The sequence below is a fragment of the Bombyx mandarina genome, chromosome 24, assembly GCF_030267445.1.
Source record: "Bombyx mandarina strain Sakado chromosome 24, ASM3026744v2".
Taxonomy (NCBI): domain Eukaryota; kingdom Metazoa; phylum Arthropoda; class Insecta; order Lepidoptera; family Bombycidae; genus Bombyx; species Bombyx mandarina.
The window spans coordinates 11,570,940-11,591,052 of record NC_143230.1 but is presented as its reverse complement, the minus strand read 5'-3'; the positions used below and the strand labels follow the sequence as shown (position 1 = coordinate 11,591,052).

General features: G+C 40.4%; 1 protein-coding gene across 1 annotated transcript in view; it reads left to right on the top strand.

Moving 5' to 3' along the window:
- Positions 1-20,113, top strand: part of Lrrk (Leucine-rich repeat kinase) — a 90,973-nt gene that overhangs the window by 12,855 nt on the left and 58,005 nt on the right. The window contains exons 4-9 of the mRNA XM_089737936.1: positions 12,201-12,360; positions 13,192-13,357; positions 13,942-14,057; positions 15,540-15,696; positions 17,653-17,751; positions 18,172-18,339. Of these exons, the coding sequence (XP_089594062.1) occupies positions 12,201-12,360; positions 13,192-13,357; positions 13,942-14,057; positions 15,540-15,696; positions 17,653-17,751; positions 18,172-18,339 (866 nt within the window). The remainder of the gene's footprint in view (positions 1-12,200; positions 12,361-13,191; positions 13,358-13,941; positions 14,058-15,539; positions 15,697-17,652; positions 17,752-18,171; positions 18,340-20,113) is intronic.

Here is a 20,113-nt window from a genome sequence, read left to right as displayed (position 1 = left end):
GACTTTAAAATTTCGTTTACTCAAACCGAAATATCCATTTCAATCATTGTTTTCATCATTCAGCAAGATAATTGCGTTATGAAAGATTTGATTCCTGTATTTTATAGTTTATATTTTATTTTATAGCTATCACAAAGCTGAGCCGCGGCCTTTTTATCCCCACTGTGTCAGTTTAATATATTGTAGTATTGTTTAGAATTACAATTTTTATGTTATGTTAATTGAAAAGTTATTTGTATTATGGAGTAAATAAATGTAATTATTATTATTATTGTGGGTTATGGATAATTTTTTTTTTCTCAGCTAATGCTGGTAAATGTGAACCTAGCACGCCAAGTGAGTTGGTTCATTGTGTAGTGTTGTAGGGGTTTGAGTAGTGGATATAAGGAATCGTCGCACTATGGAACAGGTGTCGATTATTACAGATTTTTGTAAAGCTATGTATGAATATTTATTAAGATCAAGTTCTGAGAGCGATGTGTGTAATGATTTTGGAATGAGTCCGGTTGATAAAATTATTATGGGTTTAATTTTAACGGTGTGTTGGTGCCACATTTGACGTATTTCATCTGCTAGTGGTATATATTTTTGTATTTTCTCAGTGTATTTATTATTACTAGAGGTCCTGCAGTAGTCGAAATTCGACTATAATTAATTGGAATTGTAAGTTTGTACACTATTATGATTGTATTTTATACTTCTATAATCACAAATTTCGCCAAGGCTACTCAACTTGACAACAGGCGTCAAGAACAAAAGTTTGACAATAAATAGTATGCATGCGTGTGTGCGACAAATACATGGAATGTAGTGTGTGTAATGTTTTCTTTATTGATTTAATGTATCTTTTATGCATTATTTTAAAAAACTATTATCATTGTGCACTTCTTCTCTATATTCTCTATAATTGTGGAAAATTTTAGACTCCTCCGTCTGCGCAATTTTCGTAAAAAGGGATACAAAGTTTTTGCTTCACGTATTAATATATAGATTATTAAGAACGCTTCCCACACGCCTTCTATAATCGTACATCAATTTCAATAATTCTAAGTCAGGGACTCTTTAATTAACAATTGCAAGCTCTTAGCCTAACCTATCATGTCGTCACATGTTGCGCGCGTCCGTACATGACCGCAAACATGGTCCCGCCGAGGTTTTACTACAAGCGGGTAGCGGACGAAGTATTTATTTACTAAAAAGCGCGCGGAGTGTGTGCTGGAGTCAGGTTATATGTCCTCGCCCAAACCGTCGCTTGTGATGAAGGGCTCGACGAGTAAATTAACCCATAGACACAGCCCACTGAGTTTCTCGCCGGATCTTCTTAGTGGGTCGCGTTTCCGATCCGGTGGTACACGTCAAGGAGAAGCTGAAATAGCCTCTCAAGGCTATCAGCAAAGGTAGGAAAAAAAAGAGAGTCGATGCTGGTATCACTACTTTCGACATATATATGCTTAATGTAATGATTTGGAATCTATGGCTCGAGGTGTATCACGGCATTTTTTTATTTATTGCTTAGATGCGTGGACGAGCTCACGGCCACGGCTGGCATTGCTGAAGTCCATGGGAGACGGTAACCACTCACCATCAGGTGGGCCGTATGCTCGTGTGCCTACAAGGGCAATAAAAAAAAACTTGTGTAAAGCGGTTACCGGAGCCCATAGACAACTACAACGTAAATTCCACCACCCACCTTGCGATATGGCTCTAAGGTCTCAGGTTTTATGCATAATTAAAAAAAAAATTACATTTTGCACTCCTTATCTATATATACTCTCTATATATACTCATCCGTCCGCGCTTTGGCGTAAAAAGGGGTATTAAGTTTTTGCTTCACGTATTCTGTTTATTGAGCGACGACTCTACACAGACTGTCCAAGCTAAGCCCGCTACAACTAGATGGCACGCTTTCGCTTCGTTGCCCGCCCGTAGTCAAACCGAAGGCTTACCAACACGATAACCTCACAAGTCAGTTTGCATCGTGTCGCGACGTTAAGAGAACGTCTCTTATTAAAATCTAATTTAATTACAAACAAAACGTAAAATCAGAGTGCGCGTTTTTTCGTATTTAAGTAAATCTAAATTGTAAATTACAGCAATTCGAAGTTAATTCAGTAATACTCGTAAATGTATGAAAATATTTCATAATCTATTTGATGTGTGTTAATTTATTTACAAGTTTTATTTACTTTTTAAAAATAGCATAACCCTATTCGCTCTCTTGCTAAGTCCCTCTGAGATTCTATAGTCTCCATTGTTTTAGAGGGAGGGAATTTGGAATTGTAAGTTCCTACATCTCCCGTTGTTTTGTGATTGAGTTCGTTGCGGGATCCAAGGTAAATTATCTTGCCTTCTTGCTAACTGAAGCTCATCATAAGGTATTTTCGTTTGATTATTTTGTGAATCCTGTCCCTACAGCTGCATTTGAAGTTGTGATAATACAGGGAGGTATATTTACCCGAAAATAATCTATATCTATACTAATATATAAATGATTTTTACGGATGTTCCGTTATAACTACTGAAACATGAATCCGATTGTCTTGAAACTTAGAAAATACATGTACTTAATGGGTAGGCTAATATTTGTATGAGTGTTGGACTCCTTACACCAGTTGCGGGGGCGTTCATGATGAGAATCTTTGTGGGGGTGAGAAATAATAATGTTAATTTTAATATGCCCAGCGAAGCGGACGGGTACAGCTAGTAACAGTATAAGCCTCTCAAATTGATCTCCAGTGCGGCCGGTCCATTGCCATTTGAACCCAAGTGACCCAGTGTTTGACACTGGTGGTAGAACCTCTAGTGAGTTACTGGTGGTAGGACCTCTAATTCAAATTCAAATTGAAAATTGAAATTCAAAATCATTTATTTCAACTTAGATGTCAGTATGACACACTTGTTGAATGTCAAAATATAAATAACAATGTTAGCTCTATCACCGGTTCCAAAAAAGCCACAGTCCTGTGAAGAACCGGCGAAACAAACTCAGCGGCCCTGTTTTTTTGTTTTTTCTCAAGTTTTTTCTCTAGTGAGTCCGCGCGGGTAGGTACCATCGCTCTGCCTATTTCTGCCGTGAAGCAGTAATGCGTTTGGTTTGAAGGGTGGGGTAGCCGTTGTAACTATACTGAGATCGTGAGATCCTAGAACTTATATCTCAAGGTGGGTGGCGCATTTACGTTGTAGATGTCTATGGGCTCCGGTAACCACTTAACACCAGGTGGGCTGTGAGATCGTTCACCCAAGCGATAAAAAAAATTTCAAGGCCCAAGTTGGTATTCGTTTTGCGATGCCCATGGACCCTTATACGTCGATTGTCCCAACTAAACAGGTTGAGAAGAAAAAGAACTTGACAATCGTTAAAGTTGCCAATATGTTAATTGACATCTAAATAACTAGTTATTTGGCGTGTACCAATTTTAAATTATTGCGAATTATAAATGCTAATAAATGATTGGCGTCATTGATTGAAATTAAAGATCCAGTTTGATTTTGTGCATTAAAATTATTATTTCGTTATTGACATCTTTAAAAGTAAACATGTATTTATGAAATCTATATATTAATACGTGAAGCAAAAACTTTGTACCCATTTTTACGAAAATTGCGCGGACGGAGGAACATGAAATATCCCACACTTATAGAGAATATAGAGAAGGAGTGCAGATTGTTAATTTTTTTTTAAATTATGCATAAAAAATACATTAAATCAGTAAAAAAACATTACACACACTACCATGTATTTGACGCACACACACGCATATAGGTATACTCTTTTGTTTATTGCTTAAAGTCTGTGGTCAAATTGAGAATAGATTAATATTGTTTGTCTTTAATATTATTTGTCTAGAGTCAGGGGTCGGCAACCTGTTTGTTCATAAGGGCGCAATACTAAATTTGAAAATCACCGAGGGTGCATATTTTACAGATAATCAACAGGTATAAATAGGCATTTAAAAAAAAACAGATTTTTTATAACTTTATTTTATTGGTGTCATACATACTTAATGATACATACCTGTAATTCAGTGTGAAACTTGGGTGTCCATATTTTCAGCTAATTTCTTATAATTGGGGATATATTTAGAGTTCCCGGTCCCTAACATACTACTATTTATTAATACGTGAAGCAAAAACTTAGTACCCCTTTTTACGAAATTGCGCGGACGGAGGAGCATGAAATTTTCCACACTTATAGAGAATATAGAGAAGAAGTGCAGAATGCTAATTTTTTTTTTAAATTATGCCTTAAAAACACATATAACCAATAAAGAAAACATTACACACACTACCATGTATTTGACACGCACACATAGACTCTTTGTTATTGTCAAACTTTTGTTATTGCTTAATGCTTATCTTCGACAATAGAACCACAATAATGTATTCAAACTTATAATTCCAATTAACTATAGTCAAATTTCGACAACTAGGCGACGGCGAGCAAAAAAAAATAATGATCATTTGCACTCGAGAGGTGAGTATCGCTTACCATAAGATTTAATTACAAACAACAACAAAAAAACGATAAGAACAGAGATATCAAAAACATAAACAAGATGACCAACATCAAATGAAGCAACATGAATAGCTATTACACATCGCATCGAATTTCCTCGCAACAAACAAAGCGGTAAGCAAAAATCATCTCTCGAGTGCAAAGGTGTAATCTTAAGGCTTCGTCAAACAGAACGCGTACTTAGCGCCGCGTACTTAACGTCGCGCTCTTCAAATTGACTAGATGAGTCTAACGCTCCTTGACGCAACGCATTCGCCAAATCATAGTGCCTTTCGATAGCAGTGTGAGAATTTAAATGTGGCATTGTATAAGCATAGGTATTTTCTAACTATTTATATAATTTTTTCGGGCATTATCTAGTATTTTAATACACATTCACTCGGACGCTAAAATAAAATTTGTAAAAAATTACAACGCCTGACTTCAAAGCGTCCTAACGCCGCGACAGAGCGCTGGGGCTCTGTTTGACGGTATGTTACCATAGTAGGCGTCATAGCGCGGCGTTAGTTTAGCGCTCTGACGCGTGCTAATTACGCGTTCTGTTTGACGAAGGCTTTAATCACATAAGGAAAAGAAAAATTGATTGACAGGAAATTTGTTTTTTAATACGCTTTTATTAGCTTCAGACGTATGTATGTTAGTAACGGAAACTATGAACATGATCTTGAGCCCCTTCAAAACGTCGGATTGACTCGAAATTTGGTATACTTATTAAGGACCGATGACAATTAAATATTAAAAAAAAATCTTCTAAATATTGAAATTCAACTAAAAAATGAAAAATAAATAATAGTTTAAAAAAACTAACAAAATACGCTTTTATAGAAAATCCAATAATAAAAAATAGAAAATAAATTTGAATTATAAATATTTTATGAACACATATGAGTAGAAGGGTTATTTCGATAATATCCTGAAAAGCACCCCACGATTTTTTACAATAAAATAATTTTTTCTTACACTATTTTTAATTCAAATTTATTTTCTATTTTTAGTTGGATTTTCTTGCTAATTTAAATTGACCCTTTGATGGGAACACGCAGAGCGAAGTTCTGTGAATTGATATCGAAGTGAAACAAACTTCTTTAGGCGCGTTGAGAGTAAACATTTAACTCGATCAATAGATTCGTTACGGCTAGAGAGAAAAGATACAATATAGTATTTATGACGACCCTTGCAGCTGAAAGTAAGTATTGTACTTTTTGACGAAGCTACTTGCTGATAACTTTATTTCTGTAATCTGACGAAGCGTGTTGCGGATAATAACATGTACTTTTAGGTTAGGAATATTGTGTTCTTTTTTTTTTAATAATAAACTAGCGACCCGCCCTCGCTTCGCTTCGGAAACATTAAAACACACATGAAACCAAAAAATAAAATATAAAGAAAAATTTAAAAAGTAGCCTATGTTCATCAGGAACAATGTCGGCTTCTAATGGAAAAAGAATTTTTCAAATCGGTCCAGTAGTTTCGGAGCCTATTCGAAACAAACAAACAAACAAATCTTTCCTCTTTATAATATTAGTATAGATATAGATATAGATAAAATTAGTATTTCATTATGTTACACTAATGATTTAGTAGGAGCGAGAGTGAGAGAATAGACAGAGCGTCTCGCGAACCACTCGACCGTGAGAGAGAGACAGAGAGAGAGAGAGAGACCACTTTACTGCACACCAAAACTTTACATTAAAAAACAGTCAAAAGGCAGATACGTTAGTACTCTTACGCGCTGGGGTTCCGGATAAATAAAATTCCACCAAAGTACAACTAAAAACTGTATTCAACACTTAGAACACTTCACAAACACTTCCAATTCGCTTCTTCCGCTTCGCTGCAGGTGATCCGTTCGCTGTTTCCGCTATCTGACAATAGTTCTTTACTGGTGGTAGGACCACTTGTGAGTCCGCGCGGATAGGTACCACCGCCCTGCCTATTTCTGCCGTGAAGCAGTAACGCGTTTCGGGTTGAAGGGTGGGGCAGCCGTTGTAACTATACTGAGACTTTAGAACTCGTATCTCAAGGCGGCTGGCGCGTCTACGTTGTAGATGTCTATGGGCTCCAGTAACCACTTAACACCAGGTGGGCTGTGAGTTCGTCCACCCACCTAAGCAATACAAAAAAAAGATGGCGTTGTACGTCTCGGGCGTTCTAGGTGCTATTAGATCCTTCGATATTCGTTCGACTATTCGGCGATAGATGGCGTTGCTCTACCGGCGTAACAGTACAATAGGCGGTCTTTAGGCGGACCGTGGAGATAGGGAAGGGATAAAGCGAGCTAGGTCGTTATTATTTTTTTCTCCTACCGACGTCGAAAGTTCGGTTTTCCTCCCGCTGTACAGGGAAGAAAGTCTAACTTTTCCTCCCTGGGTACTGACAAGTGCGCATGCGCGTTAGTGTCTACGTCTGCTCTCACGCACCTAAAGCTCTCCGCCATTGTTGTGCTCGGGTAGTTTGCAATATTGTGTTTAGTGTAAAAGTGAAATAAACAAAAGGCAATAAAATTTAATAGTGAAGTGTTAAACAAAGATGAGTTCATCAGACAGTTCTTATTCAATTAGTAGTAGTTAATTTAAAAATAAAAAAACAGTTAAATTATTTTTTTTATGGGTGGGGGGGTTCCGCCCCCCCCCCAAAGCCCAGCCAGGGCAAATATGTGCACCGCGGACAAAAAAGTAGGGCATCTCATCTCGCGTGTTTGCCAATTGGAAATTTTACATGCGGGAGGAAATGTCCAACTTTTCTCCCTTGGTGCACAATGTACTAATGTGTTCCTACAGGTTTGAATGTGTAATAACGGTGGCTAATTAAGACCTTCACCGCGGATGAAGAAAACTAAGTGGCACTTGCTGTGGGAGAGCGGAGTCTCCTGGTACAGGCTTGCACGCTTAAAAGGAGACTCCAATCATTGTATTGTTTTGACTCGCTTTTGAAAATAAAGAATTTTGGTATTTTGTATCTGTAAGAGAGAGAGAGAATACACTTTGTTGCACACCAACATAATTTACATTTAAAAAAAAAACAGTCAAAAAGCACATATGTACAATAGGCGGTCTTATCGCTAAAAGCGATCTCTTCCCGACAACCGTTTAATTTACAGAAATTCTGTAAAATATAAAAATATAGCAGGTATGTTGCGGTGTAAGCAGATAAGTAGTGGGCATTTAAGCCAAATTCTGCAATTAAAAAAAAAGTTACTGTGGGAATCGATCAGTGTGCTCAGTGCGAGTTTTTTAACTTTCTCGATAGCGTAAAAGTTAACTCAAATTTGTATGGGAGTTGGAACAGCGCCCCTAGCGGCAAATGACGAAACGTGAGCGACACCACGATTATACTCGGACAGTAATTATTGGAGTATCTGTCCAGTCAAAGATCAAACTAATTGATGCCATTAAAAGCCATAATGAAAAGTCAATTAGACAAAGTAGTTGCGGTGAAATACAAGGTCTACCGTTATTTAATTGTGTGTACAAGCTCGCAGCCCGCCTGGTGTTAAGTAGTAACCGGAGCCCATGGACATCTACAACGTAAATGCGGCACCCACCTTGAGATATAAGTTCTATGGTCTCAGTTTTACAACGGCTGGCTCACCCTCCAAACCGAAACGCATTACTGCTTCACGGCAGAAATGTGCAGGGTGGCGTTACCTACCCGCGCGGACTCACCAGACGTCCTACCACCATTAAAAAGACAAATAATAATTTTGCGGGTTTGATTTTTATTACACGATGTTATTCCTTCACCGTGGAAGTCAATCGTGAACATTTGTTGAGTATGTATTTCATTAGAAAAATTGGTACCCGCCTGCGGGATTCGAACACCGGTGCCTCGCTACATACGAATGCACCGGACGTCTTAACTTTTAGGCCACGACGACTGCATTGAAATCACAAAAAAAAAAATTGCTTTCATTTTTATTACATTACTGTTTTTATTTTGCACGCAATGCATGACAATCAGTTGTGGTCTAGGGTCAACGGCCTCGAGCGAACTACGACCGCCATGATAGAGTTCCACAATCTCTGCTCACGCTGATTCGGGCTGCTGACCTCGGACACATAACCCAAATCGAATTACGCGCCTAATTCTATTACCCAAGAACGCAGATTGAACGCCCACTAAAATCGTATGCGACTTATAAGGCTTCTGATTTTAAGTGAGTTAACCTTCATTTCTGCGTCACTTCCTACACGCAAAGCCGGTAGATAAGCCTTTTTTTTATTCCTTTATTGATGCACAAAATATAAATAAGTTCAAATATTTAATACAACAATCTGGATTGCAATCCCAAACAGGTGCATACAGAATATTTATAACAACTTAACAAATGCCTAAATACCTTGTGTGTATTTAAACATGTATATACATATATATATACATACATATATACATACACACGTCCGCTCACATGTGTGAGAATGTGTGTGCGTGCGGTTGTGTGTGTGTAACTTACATATGTAAGTTACTATCTAATCAAATTAAATCTAATGATTTCATTCTAACTGGACAATATTAAATACTTGAGAATTTATTAACCTAATTTACTGGTTTTGGGTAGGACCTCTTGTGATTCCGCACGGGTAGATAGTCGGATAGACGGGAAGTCGTCGTGGCCTAAAAGATAAGACGTCCGGTGCATTCGTATCGAGCGATGCACCGGTGTTCGAATCCCGCTGGCGGATACCAATTTTTCTAATGAAATACGTACTCAGCAAATGTTCACGATTGACTTCCACGGTGAAGGAATAACATCGTGCAATAAAAATCAAACCCGCAAAATTATAATTTGCGTAATTACTGGTGGTAGGGTCTCTTGTCTCTCTCTCTCTCTCATAACCACTTAACACCAGGTGAAGTGTGAGCTCGTCCACCCATCTAAACAATAAAAAAAAGTTAATTGTTAGTTCGGTTTGCTGTATAAGCGTGTGTTTGTCAATCGATTTTGGTGTTTTAGTAGCCACTGTAAGAGAACCATCCGTAGCCATACGATATGACGAAAATTATATTGTAAGGACATCAAGAAATGCTATTTTAAACTCTTATGAACTGGTTTTGACGGTAGGCAGCGTCTTGGCTCTGCCCCTGCTATTGCTGGGCGACGGTAACCACTCACCATCAGGTGCGCCGTATGCTCGTCTGCCTACACGGGCAATTAAAAAAAACCAAAATGTATAAATCTATTTGTTTTATCTGGTAGCCAGAGCGATAAAACAAAACGCAATTAGTACCCGATGACTTGTTGGACGATAAAGCTTATCCGCCAAAATTGACGTCAGCAGTGAAAGTGCACTAGACTGACGCTTGCAAAATCACATTTCGGCTATGTTCCGATATGCACTGCGAGTAGTGTGTGCTCAGTGCGAGTTTCTTAACGTTTGCCGCTAGGGGCGCTGTTCTAACTCCATACAAATTTGAGTTAACTTTTACGCTATCGGGAACGTTAAAAAAAACACGTGTGGTACTCGGGGACTGCCGCGGTAAAACTATTGCATAGCATTTTTTATCAACTTATGCAATTATAATTAAACAACAATAATAATTTAATATTAAAACAATAATAAAATAAGACCACGCTGTTTTTATAATCATTAACAAAAGCAAAACATTAACTGTCTCTTTCACACTCATAAGCTAGACCGCGCGAGAGAGAGATGGGCAGACTTTTCATGATGCGCATAGAGCATGCAGTGCGACGTCACGCCACGCGCTTATTCACAAACACTACATGAGCGCAACGTGTGAATGTGTTGAACGCGAGCTACATGGTAGGCGGAGTGGGGGTGTTAGGTTTTATTTTTGTTACGAAATTTCTTGATTGGCAAGGTGGGTGGCGGCATTATTGTTCCGTTGTCTCGTCTTGGCTGGGTCGGGTGTGTGCACCACGTGAATGCCCCATGCCACCTCATCTCGCAAGGTGGGTGGCGGAATTATTGTTGCGTTGTCTCGTCTTGCCTGAGTCGGGTGTGTGCACCACATAAATGCCCCAAGCCACCTCATCTCGTAACGTGGGTGGCGGCATTATTGTTCCGTTGTCTCGTCTTGCCTGAGCCGGGTGTCTGCACCACGTAAATGCCCCAAGCCACCTCATCTCGCAAGGCGGGTGGCGACATAATTGTCATTGTATTATTTCGTAGTCATCAGGGGCTGATAGCGAGATTAAACCTTTAAAGTGTTATCGATGTCATCATGACACCGGAAAACCGAATAATATATTTAATACCTTATTTTCTATTAACATTTTTTTTGTGAAGTTAAAAAAAACTGCTCGTCAATTGTCAATTATTAACAAAAACAAAAAAAATATAATTTATTAAAATCAGTTAAAAGACAATTGTGAAAATTGTATTAGACTGTATTGTTTTTGAAGCATTTGATTTTTACATAAAAGTGTAAAGTGAATAAAAACAAAACATAGTATCGGAAACGGAACGAGATGCGTCGCTTCCGGTCGGCCGCCATTGAGGCACGTTCGCGGGCTCAGCAACGTCCAGTCTTACCGCAGCTGCAGGAGGAAGCGGACGCCGCTTACGACGCAACACAGTATTTTATTGACGACGTCGCGGATCCTTGGAGACAGGAGGGTGTGTGTGTTTTATGTAACCCTTCAAATTACGGCACTACGATATGCTTATTACTGGTGGTAGGACCTGTTGTGAGTCCGCGCGGGTAGGTACCATCGCCCTGCCTATTACTACCGTGAAGCAGTAATCCGTTTCGGCTTGAAGGGTACGGCAGCCGTTGTAACTATACTGAGATTTTAGAACTTATATCTCAAGGTGGGTGGCACTGATTTGAGCTTACAGACTCATTACGCTCTCATACAGTTTTATTGTTTCTCAAATTACGTAGTTACTTAGTTTCTTTTGAAACTTATGTTGTTAATATTATAAGCTGCTGGTACCTATGTACATACCCTATCAAGAGGATCAAACGATAAACATTCGCAGTCGCCCAAAACACGTCACTTCAGATCCTCCCGATCCACTATCGGAATACCAGCGGTCACCGTTCTCGTCGAATCTTCGCAGTCGGTCGCGATTCCGGTGGTAGTTTTATTTTTTTAATTTTTTGTTGCTTAGGTGGCTGGACGAGCTCACAGCCCACCTGGTGCTAAGAGGTCACTGGAGCTCATAGACATCTACAACGTAAATGCGCCACCAACCTTGAGATATGAGTTCTAAGGTCTCAGTATAGTTACAACGGCTGACCTACCCTTCAAACCGAAACGCATTACTGCTTCACGGCAGAAATAGGCGGTGTGGTGGTACCTACCCGTGTGGACTTACAAGAGGTCCTACCACCAGTAATTACGCAAATTATAATTTTGCGGGTTTGATTTTTATTACACGATGCTATTCCTTCACCCTGGAAGTCTATCGTGAACATTTGTTAAGTACGTATTTCATTTGAAAAATTGGTAACCGCCTGCGGGATTCGAACACTGGTTCATCGCTAGATACGAATTTACCGGACGTCTTATCCTTTAGGCCACGACGATTACAAAAGATTCAGCGAAGCACTACCCTTGCTAGGGTTAGTGTTGGTAAATTCACCAGGCTGAGTCCCGTGAGCTCGGCTATACGTCCGTTGAACCTAGTATAATAACCCCTCGAGGTTATTAGTGTAGGTAGGCCAAAAAATAATAATGACGGATGCAAAACTTACCCTGTACTCTTTCGCGCAGATGCTCAAGACCGTGAAAGATTGTCGCAGCACACGCAACTCCGCGACCTGGTATGCAGGGGTGAGAGTCAGCAGCTCAAGGCCAAGTTGGCGACACTTGGCAACGACGCAGGCCTCATAGTGAATCTGACTCCGGGCGGAGCCAATACTCTATTATATGTGTAAGTTTTTTTTGTTGCTTAGATGGGTTAACGAGCTCACAGTCCACCTGGTGCTAAGTGGTTACTGGAGCCCATAGACATCTACAACGTAAATGCGCCACCCACCTTGAGATATAAGTTCTAAGGTCTCAAGTATAGTTACAATGGCTGCCCTACCCTTCAAACCGAAACGCATTACTGCTTCACGGCAGAAATAGGCAGAGTGGTGGTACCTACACGCGCGGACTCACAAGAGGTCCTACCACCAGTAATAAAGTTTGAGGGAGTTGGACTAACGCTGCTGTCAATCCGTACTAATTGTTGGTGGTATAATATCTTCTCAACACATAGGGGTAGGTACCGCCAACCTTTTTTTTCTGGGCCTGGGGCCGATCCTCCTACAAGGTCCTGTACCTAGGGGGCGCGTGGGACTGGACGATCCGCAGATCTAGGGCGTACACCGCGGGCCTCAGGATGGTACCGAACCCGGGCTTGGTAAGGGGTTTACCGTGTCTCTTTTTGGGGGTGCCTCTTTTTGTTTTGCGAACCTTTTTTTGTCTACCTATCTGCCAGTAGTCTCGACGGGCTATCCTGGCCTCATGGTGTCTGGTGGGTGGAACTAGACCCTACCTACTAGTGGGATATTAGAGCGAAGTTAAAAACAATTGTATCGCCATCTGTCCTTGACGCGTCTGCAAATTGTCTAGTTAATCAGACGTCTTCAAGTCTGTAAAGATGACGTTCAAAGATTTCGTTAAATATGACCATACACATTGAGCTAATAAAAGCGTGTTGATAAATTTGAGGCCTTTCAATACTAGATACCGATTTTCTCCTTGTCTACATGTCCAGTGCTGCAGAAGCTGGCCTGACCACAGCGGTGGCGGCACTCCTGGACGCCGGCGCTGACGGCAGAGCCCACCCCGTCACGAAATACAGCCCCCTCTACATCGCTTGTTACCACGGTCGCTTGGACATCGTCAAGTTGCTGCTCTCTTATTTCCCTGAAGCTGTCCAGGTTAGTTCTGGCTTCACAGATAGTGGACCAGGAAGCTTAATGGTATAAGGGACTTGAAGATTTTGATTTGAATAATAATGTCATTTTTCAACGTGTCCCATATCTGTGATTTTTATATTGACATCAGAACAGTGATCTCCATGCTAAGTGAAAATACTTTTAAAAGGATTTTTACTCTGTGATTATTACTTAATCACGGAATATATTTTTTTAATTGCTTAAATGGGTGGACGAGCTCGCAGCCCACCTGGTGTTAAGTGGTTACTGGAGCCCATTGACATCTAAAACGTAAATCCGGTACCCACCTTGAGATATAAGTTCTAAGGTCTCAAGTATAGCTACAACGGCTGCCCCACCCTTCAAACCGAAACGCATTACTGCTTTACGGCAGAAATAGGCAGGGTGGTGGTACCTACCCGCTTGGACTCACAAGAGGTCCTACCACCAATAAATCCTGCACTTCTCTATATTATCTATAAGTGTGGGCAATTTAATACTCCTCCACCCGCGCAATTTTCGTAAAAAGGGGTACAAACTTTTTGCTTCCCATATTTAGTATACAGATAAACATTGTTGTTGGACAGCAAGAGACAGTAGAGAAATGGTTGCCGCTCCACGCCGCGTGCATTGGTGGTCACGCGTCTATCGTCACGCTACTGCTGGAGTATCCTTACCCGGCTTCAGTACTCAACACTTACATGTAAGTACAGCGCAGGGTTTTTAGCTCAAAGGGCGATTTCTCTGATTTAGTACTATTGATTGACGTCCGGTGCATTCGTATGTAGCGATGCACCGGTGTTCGAATCCCGCAGGCGGGTACCGATTTTTCTAATGAAATACACGTACTTATTAAAGGTTCACGATTGACTTCCACGGTGAAGGAATAACATCGTGTAATAAAAATCAAACCTGCAAAATTATAATTTCTGTAATTACCGGTGGTAGGACCTCATGTGAGTTCGCACGGATAGGTACTACCACCCCTGCTATTTCTGCCGTGAAGCAGTAATGCGTTTCGATTTGAAGGGTACGGCAGCCGTTGTAACTATTCTGAGATCTTAGAACTGATATCTCAAGGTGGGTAGCGTATTAACGTTGTAGATGTCTGTGGGCTCCATTAACCACTTAACACCCGGTGAGTTGTGAGAGCTCACACACATCTAAGTCCACACATCTAAGCAATAAAAAAATAAAAAAGTGGCTCCTTTTTTCCTACCTATGCTGATAGCCTTGAGAGGCTATATCAGCTTCGCCCTAACGTGTAGATGAGCTCACGGGGCTCAAACCGAAGTGTTGCTAATACTGGCCCTAGCAAGAGCAGTGCTTCGCAGAATCTACCACCGGATCGGAAACGCGAACCACTGAGAAGATCCGGTGAGAAACTCAGTGGGGTGTGTCTGTGGGTAATCCACTGGCTCCGGTATGTGCATCAGAACCTGGTGGCAGTGGTGAATAGTGAGCTCGTCTACAGATCTATGCAAAAAAAAACGAACGATATGTAATGTGCCCGTCGATAAATATTGCACCTCGTCCATTGGCTTTCCAATTTATAATTCCAAAATTAGCCGACTGTCTCTTTAGACAGTCGGCTAATTTCGGCTTCTTAAAGCGCTATCTCTCTCGCACACTACCCACGTGACGTTTGTCAGTCGTTCTTCAAGTATGGTAAATGAAGGTTTTGTCTTTGTAACAAGAATACGTTTTTTTTTTAATATTTTTATTGAATAAATGGTGTTACCCCGTACTAATCTGATGTTAAGTGGTTACCGGAGCCTATAGGCACTAAAACGTAAATGCCGCCCCCCACCTTGAGATATAAGTTCTAAGGTTTCAGTATAGTTACAACGGCTGCCCCGCCCTTCGAACCGAAACGCGTTACTGCTTCACGGCAGAAATAAGCAGCGTTGTAGTACCTACACGCGTGGATTCAGAAGAGGTCCTACCACCAGTAATTACCAGCTTTTAGTTCTCTTCCCAAGTAGTATGACTCTAGCAATACCTTAGGCGAATTATCCGTACTGACGGATCGGAACCAAGGGTTGTTCCTTTTAAGATAATTTCTTGACAAGAACCGTCAATGCAGGTATTTTATTTGTTCTTAGTGTCTGTCATTGGTCTGCTCGTTACAATATTATTTTATTTATCACAAGAGGTCCTACCACTAGTAATACGTTTCTCGCAGAGACCCGAGTGGCCGCTGGGAGTACCAAGCCGCGTTCGACATTAACGCCACTGATGCGCGCGGCCAGAGCGCCCTATATGTGGCCAGTACCTTGGGCAACATGCCCGTGTTGGCTGCATTGCTGGACCACATGGTCCCCTGCCGGCCCATTGACAAGGTAACAAGATAAGTATACGTCGGTGTTACGCCAGGGTTTTGCACTTATGAGGCCTATAAAATCCAAGTCTGTCAAATGTTCAGGTAAACTGCAAAAATCGGCCCTAAACACGTCATTACGGATCCTCCTGATCCATCGAAGTACCGCTCTTACTAGGGCCAGTTTTAGCGACACTCCAGGTTTGTGAAGCTGAAATAACTTTGTTCGGATAGCTACGATATTCTTTATTTTAAAGCAGATTTATAAATAATGAGAATATTACTAATAATCTGAATTTTAAATGATAAATTTCGTTTATTAGTACTTAGTACAGAGTAAAAATATATTTTTTAACTGAATTTTTTAGAGATTTAGCTGCATTTGTTATAACATGAAAACTAAAGCGTGTCCAACTAACTAAACAAGATAGCACCGTTATAAATCCATTTTACGACATTAAGGCGTTTAGCTGCCTTTGATTTTATAGGCCTCATATAAGGTCTTTTACAATGAAAATAGAATACAATACTATAAAACTTTAACATACTTGTTTATTACAAAAAGCCACGTCTTAGTTCTTACACAATTAGCGATTTTGTGTTGGTTATAGCAACTACAATTTCTTTTTTATACAAACAAATATTCACAAAATACGGCTTAATATTCGCAATATATATTTTAGTGATTTTTACATGACTCTGACATTAATTTATTTTACATAAATTACTTTTAACTAATATAAACTAACATTGCTATTAACCAGCCTAATAATAGATGGCGCCAACAACATCATTGCATAACAATTGCAATACTTAATTAAATTATTACTGTTAATTATTATATAAATTATTATTAATATTTAGGTTTTATTCATATTTAATTATTTATACAGTCATTTGTGTTTTTAAACAATACTAATATAAACATTAAACATATTCTGAACATCTTCAGATCAAAACAGTGTCTGCTAATTAATAAATATGGTAGAATAAGTTTCATCTTGCTAATAATATAATAAATAAACAATAACATAGAATAAACTAAACTATATATTATTAATATTTTTTTCTTTCTTTTTTTTATTGCTTAGATGGGTGGACGAGCCCACCTGGTGTTAAGTGGTTACTAGAGCCCATAGACATCTACGACGTAAATGCGCCACCCACCTTGAGATATAACTTCTAAGTTCTCAGTATAGTTACGATAGCTGCGCCACCCTTCAAATCGAAACGCATTACTGCTTCACGGCAGAAATAGGCAGGGCGGTGGTACCTATCCGCGCGGACTCACAAGAGGTCCTACCACCAGTAATTATGTTAATTATTATGTTAATAATTGCCAATAGTGGCGTTTGCGCCCATATATACCACATTCAGCGGTCCCGAGTTAGGAGGAGTCTTTTTCTTCTTCTCACTTCGGTTTCCTCAATACTGATGGTCGTGAACACCTCTTCGCAACAAGAGTTGATTCTGGATCATTCCACGCCATTTGCTCCTATCTTTGGAGGAGTGAGGACTGACAAATACTCATTTAAACATAAACAACCAGTATTATGCACGATGCAATCGGGTATCTTGAGATTTCTGGGACTAGTGCCGTGGGGTGCGGATTCCATTTGTGACTCCCTCCCTCCCCATACCATGAATCCCATATGAAAGCGCCATCTTATTTAAATGAAAACAAAAAGAATTATCAAAATTTAAACAAAAAGCATAATAAAATATCGCTTGCCACGTACCATCCGGCTTTGGAATGAACTCCCATCCACGGTGTTTTCCGAGCGCTACGACATGTCCTTCTTCAAACGAGGCTTGCGGAGACTACTTTATGGTAGGCAGCGGCTTGGCTCTGCCCCTGGCATTGCTAACGTCCATGAGCGACGGTGACCACTTACCATCAGGTGGGCCGTATGCTCGTCTGCCTACAAAGGCAATAAAAAAAATCCTTGTAATAATAATTGTGAGGCATCTTCCACAGAGCGAGGAGTCAGAGCCTCCTCCTGCCTCCAGTCCTCATCGAGGCGGCATTTCTCTAGGGATCCACGCCATCGTCAGCAGACTCACCGGTGGAAACCAAGTGAGTATCTGTATAGGAAAACCAATAAAGACTTACTTGGTTATAAGACAAATCCTTTTCGCTTTACTGGTCGATTTTTGATATGTCTTTGATTGTAACCAAACTTCACATAATCACACGCTAGGACAATCTGAAGATTTCTTATCGAAGTATACAAGGACCATAGACAAACACACATCCATTTTATATTCATAAATTTCTTTCAGTCTACGTAATAATATGATTGACCCACGACCCCTCTGGTGAGTGGTATGACATCAACGATGTCATAGTCCAGCCGCGTTCTACCGTTCACGCAAGTTGACCCCATCAACATTCGGAGTGTGGCACGGCTCAGTGTCAATCGCTCCATGAAAGATATTCCATTTGTAGTAGATTCTCCATGTGTGATTGACAACCCTGATGGTTCATGGTACCCAGGACACTCCATCCGAGAGCAGCAGACGCGTTAGGCCGGTGTCCCTGTCGGCAACCCCGGGCTGTGACGGCAGCGTGGTGGCGGCGGTCCGCGCTGGCCACGTGCGCGCGCTGCAGCGTCTCCTCGCCGCCGGAGCATCTGCTGATGTACAGGCCTCACCGCCAGCTGACGTGAGTGACAAACATCATCATCATAGTCGGTTACTCTTGGCAGAGCAGTCGTGGTCATGTGAAATTCTTGCTTATTAAAGCCTTGACAGATGTTCTCCATAGTTTGCGAACCGAGGCCCGGCGCACGCACTCGTTATGTGGGATTTAAGTAAGGTCTTTCACCTAATCAGTCCAGCGCACGGGGATTCGTCCACGAGATCTCTTACCGTTGACCCTACCCTGAACAGCTAGTTTCTCGATAGACTCTGCTGGCTGACACGATACGTGTCCAAAATATCGAAGAATCTTAGATTGCACTGTTGACGACAACCTTTGAGAGATGTTTAGTTCTTTTAGGATCGAGGCGTTGGTGCGATGCTCAGGCCAAGATGTACGGAGCATCCTTCCCCAGCACCACATTTCTAATGCATCGATCCTTCTTCTTTCTCTTTTATGACAAACATACCCGCAAATAAAACTTGACATTTTCCCCTACCTATCCGCCGGTAGCCTAAGAGGCTATTCCAGCTACTCAGAGACCGGTAGGTGAGCTCTAGGAGTGGGTAATATCGGTTTTGCCGCGTATCGAATCGTATCTATATATCGAGGATCAATATCGGATATTGAATCTATATATTTTCTGAATCTATATATTGATGGATGCTAGTAGATTTTCTCGATTCATGATATTTGAGATTTGAAACGATACGCTGATATAATATCGTAGTAGATATAGATTTAAGTCAACGTTATACGGTTGGTTTTCTGATATCAATTTATAATATGATCTTAAAGTAATAAAAAGAACATGAAAATAAAAATATCAAAAAAACTTTCCTTCATGCTTTTACCAGGCTTAGGACTGGCTACATTATTTTCAGTTTTTAATATTTTGTGCCTTAATTTAAAATTACAAAAGAGTGTAGATTTCAAAAGTTTAATACAAACACAAGAAATAAACTCAATTATTTGGATTCAACTAAAAATAGAAAAATGTGTACTTTAAAAATCAAACACAAAAAACTTTTAAGTATTTATAAACACTTGTCCAAAAATTCTAGTTCAAGGTCAAAGCGCGTGAAATTAAATTCAACGATGCAAATAGGCTATACTGCATTCAAGTTAGGGTTGAAAGTTGAAACTTCTTTCCTTAATTGTATCCTGCTGATACGCTAAGAATAATCTACAGACATATGGACTTAAATATAAGGTTTACAATTGTATGGATAATGCCTGTTTCTGTTTCATTCATCACATGATATCCCTATCGTGCGCTCACTCACTCCGGCCGATTCGATACGAACCAAACGAATATTGCTGATATTAACGAATCGGTACGATATGCCGATGCGCATCACATCGAGCGATATCGTGTATCGGCTGATATCGAAATATAGATGTCGATTCGCGAATCGGTACGATATGGCGATGCGCATCACATCGAGCAATATCGTGTATCGTATATCGATATATAGATTTCGTGCGGGGCGATATCGGATTCAACGATATTGCTGCGATATATAGATATTGAATCTATATACGATTTATATCACCCACTCCTAGTGAGCTCACAAGCTCAACCTGAGAGAATTTGCTAACACTAGCCCTAGCAAGACTAGTGCTTCGCTGAATCTACCACCGCATCGGAATCGCGACCCACTGAGAACATCCGGCGAGAAACTCAGTGGGGCTAAACTTGACAGTAAGTAGAATGGTGGTACGACGACTTGTTGTTAGTAAATGCGACACAAATCCAGACGCCATTGCTGTCCAATCACTGAATCCTTTACTTCCT